The following is a 3618-nucleotide window of genomic DNA, read 5'->3' as shown; positions in this document are numbered from 1 at the left end:
CTATTTGGACGCAAATCCGCTATTTTATGCGCGTGCAAACACATAGAAATAAACTATCACTTTGTTCATTTACAAGTTAACTGCAAATCAGTTGTTAATCAGTTGTTCATCCAATTTGTACCAAACCAAGACCAGACAGCAGATACTTGTACAAAGGCTTACCTGGACCACAGTTTAGCCTCATGCGTACCTCAACGTCTATGCTCAACTGTTTTGTTTGTGGGAGGCGTGTAAATGACACCATCGCGCAACAGTCGCGGTTGGATACAATTAGTGATGCTACGCTGACTCAAGATACCAACACAGGGAAGACTTCTACAGCCGTTAGAAATCTGTTATGATCTGTTATAAGAGTTTACAATCAATCAAATTCTATAATTTGTTCTCAAATCCCTGTACAACTCGAACACCTTTTTGTAAATCATTATAACAACACTCCCTGTCGTAGAGATGATAAGGTGGAGCTTCCAATTCTGTTTAGACTTCTAACTTCCTCATCAAAAGACAAATAAAAAATACAATAATATTATATTAATAATTAAAGAAGAGTAGACATCACGTAGAAACAATTATATATTGTTTCTTTCTATTTGGAGGTGGGGGTGATATACACAGCATTCCTCCCAAGTAAAAAGAATCAAATAACTACTCTATGAAATCTAAATACACAAACAAGAAGGGGGAGAGAGAGATTTTCATTTACAGAAAGAAATTTATCCACTATCTTGCCTTTTCTGCCATCGAGTGAATTTGCAAGCTTTGAAGCGGGGACTAAATTAGATTATTAGCCCGATGGGACGTTGGTTAATCTCCATTTGAGCTACCGTAGTAGCAACCGTAGCAGCAAAGGAAGACTTGGGTCTTGGAACTCCCGAACTCCTTGATGAAGGAGAAGAAACCGATTTGGGAGATGAAGTAGTTGACTTCGTCTTCTTCCTTTTGTGTTTCTTTGGAAGATCCTTCGGTGGCCCAGCATCATTGAAAATCTCTGCTGAAGGCTGTCGCACCATTGATTGATCAAAATCTGGGATTACCAAAAAAAAGATTGATCAAAATCTGTGTCAAACAATGAAAAAAGGCATAAATATTTAGTAAGGTTTAAACACAATGCCCTAGTATGTCCAGCGACTAAACTAAGCGTGCTTCACTATGTAATTGAGGAAAATTACAATTCGGATTATTTTTAAGTGCTCAAAAATAATGTTGCAAGCTCTCATAAAAAATTCTAAGACGAAAATAAAAAATCTCATAAGTCACAAATGGTCGCAGACATGAGCCATCATAGGATCCTTGGATGCCAAACCTAAAAAAATTGGGACAGTTACAAATGGTCATAGAAATGAAGCCATCCATATGAGAGGTAGTGGAGATCCTCTTCAGACAGCTTGCCTCTTTTTTTATACAATCACACTCACATTAGTGTGGGATCTCCATTGTCCCTGCCAATGCTGGCAAGCCCTATGAGTGTGGCCGTATAGATGGAGGGGCAGGCTGGGTGAGAGAATTTGAATTTGATGAGAGGTAGAGATAATTTGTCTATACCTATAACATACCAGGGTGGATACTTGCCTGAATACAAATGTCACCATACTCCTCCATTATACTAAGAAGATTGATAAATTAATTTCGGTGGTCACTTCAAGTATATATATATATTTTTTTTGGTAAACACTTTTTTTTTGGTAGAATTTTTTTTTTGGTAAACACACTTCAAGTATATTGGAGCAGTTCAATCTTTGATATTAGTACAATATATCTCATTGTTCAAGACTCCGGTTCTTCAACCCTCAAGGATTCAGATCGTCTTTATCTAACGATCAGACAGTAAGTCATTGGACAACTCGGGATGGAGAGGATCTAAATTATTAACTGTTACCAAATATTTAAGAAGGATCCATCCTATCAATATTTAGAGGTGAGCTCTACTCTTAAATATGTATGATGACCATTCAGTAGAGCTTAATAGGAATATAGTAGAGCTTAATAGGAACATACCAACGCACCATATGTCCCGCATTGGACATCATGATAGGTTTCCAGAAAAAGTGATTGGGTTCCACGTTTGGAAACCGCAAGAGATTAATGAGATTCCACTCATTTTTGGAAGAAATAAGATTAAAGTATATGGTGAAGACAGAGAGAGAAAAGCGTATCTCTTCTCTGCGGACACTCAAGAACAGAGACAAAACCTCTTTGTTCAGCAAAGAATAATCTCCAGACATATCTTATCCATGAGAATAGAGCTCAAGAATATATGGGATAAAACTCCCAGAAGATTCCAATCCAATGGTTCAAAAATGTCGTATAAGTTAAAACCCAGAGAGCTCATACCTAGAGAGGTCCAGGAGGTAATTGGAGCGAAGCTTGGATCTGTTTCCCCTCCAAGGCTCGCGAAAGACATTGCAGAGAAATCCGAAGAGGTCTTGAATTCATTCATCTGAAACAAATTAAAACTAATAAATCATCTTTGGAAATTGAAGAACGGAAGCAATGAGTCCATTAAAATCTGTGGGAGAAGAACTTACCCAACCAGGTGCATTTGCAGATTGGCCATCCCATCCGATATGGGCAACATGCTTAACATCTGTTGGGCTCCCAATCTCCATCTCACGCTCCTTGACAACTGCATAATCTTAAAAATCTGATTAAAAATCCCTGAAAATAAGAATTTTGATATTTGAAAATTAAAGAAGGAGCATTACCGAAGATCTGTGAGATAAATTGGAATCCTCTAAAGCATTTCATCTTCGTAGCCATTGTGATGACAGGAAATTTGTGGGTTTTTTTTTTTTTTTTTTTTTTGGGATAAAAGACTTATGGATTGTGGGAGTTCAGTTGTTTGTACAGAAGGTCTCCGAATCACGAATAAATGATTAATGAAGGAGAGGAAGCAAAAGAAGAAGAAGAAGGAAATATTACCAAAAAAAGAAGAAGGAAATACGGCTTTGTAATGAAGGAGAAGGTTTGAGAGAATCAACAGAAAAGAAGCTGTTCTGCAACTGGTTCCCCACTAATCATCAAAGCATCTTTTCCATATTTCTTCATTTTATCCCAGATCTCTGTCAAGAGAGACAACATGTGAACTGATCTAACTCCATTATCTCTTCAGTTTCTAGAGATTGAGAACTGAGGTGGTCGAGGAGAAGAGAGAGAAAAGTTGAGGTGGACAACCAAGAAAAGCTACCAAACACAAGGAAAGAAAAGGTTTTATAGTGGTTGAGAAAAAACAGGAAAGAGGTCAATTTATTGTGGGTTGGAAGGTTTGCTTTGTTTCTTCTATTTGGCTAAACAAGCTAAGTAGCTAACGTGTACATGTGGTTAATGACATAAATACCTCCATGGTTAGTTGAAAGGATTTTTTTTAATATAATAATAGAAGTATATTAAAACTATCGTGCAAAACACCGAGGTGGAAGGTGTAAATCGGTAGGGTACCATATCGTTTCAATTACATACCTATTTTTGTATACTATTGTACCCATATGGTATGGTACAGGAAAACAATATGAATATGATCTGATATGGTTTCGATACGAAATTTTTGGCTATGGTATATGATATGAGGAAAATTGCACCGAACCCATTGGACTCGTGCAAGGATTACACATGACTATGTTT

General features: G+C 37.1%; 1 protein-coding gene across 2 annotated transcripts; it reads right to left on the bottom strand.

The window, feature by feature from the left end:
- Positions 1 to 312: 312 nt before the first annotated feature.
- Positions 313 to 3206, bottom strand: LOC149022147 (CRIB domain-containing protein RIC10-like). 2 transcript variants are annotated; one of them, XM_089147246.1, is made up of 4 exons: positions 2703 to 3206; positions 2526 to 2623; positions 2332 to 2437; positions 313 to 1024 (listed from the first exon to the last, which is right to left on the bottom strand). In XM_089147246.1, exons 1-4 carry the CDS (start codon positions 2755 to 2757, stop codon positions 777 to 779), a joined length of 507 nt encoding a protein of 168 aa, XP_089003372.1. In that variant the 5' UTR covers positions 2758 to 3206; the 3' UTR covers positions 313 to 776. The 2 variants fall into 2 exon arrangements, with proteins under 2 accessions (XP_089003372.1, XP_089003373.1); XM_089147247.1 differs by having other exon boundaries at positions 2920 to 3205.
- Positions 3207 to 3618: the final 412 nt, after the last annotated feature.

Source organism: Hakea prostrata, chromosome 3 (assembly GCF_041222555.1).
Source record: "Hakea prostrata isolate BN-2017 chromosome 3, UWA_Hpros_2, whole genome shotgun sequence".
Classification (NCBI taxonomy): domain Eukaryota; kingdom Viridiplantae; phylum Streptophyta; class Magnoliopsida; order Proteales; family Proteaceae; genus Hakea; species Hakea prostrata.
The sequence above is the reverse complement of the archived record's forward strand: the minus strand, read 5'-3'. Positions and strand labels throughout refer to the sequence as shown.

Bases quoted from the DNA above. Each gene is read 5' to 3' on its own strand.
- LOC149022147 (XM_089147246.1), bottom strand. From the start codon at position 2,757: ATGGCTACGAAGATGAAATGCTTTAGAGGATTCCAATTTATCTCACAG. The intron at 2,624-2,702 runs GTAATGCTCCTT...AAGATTATGCAG, and splicing joins ATTTATCTCACAGATCTTCG to TTGTCAAGGAGCGTGAGATG. The intron at 1,025-2,331 runs GTATGAGCTCTC...TGGTAATCCCAG, and splicing joins TACCTCCTGGACCTCTCTAG to ATTTTGATCAATCAATGGTG.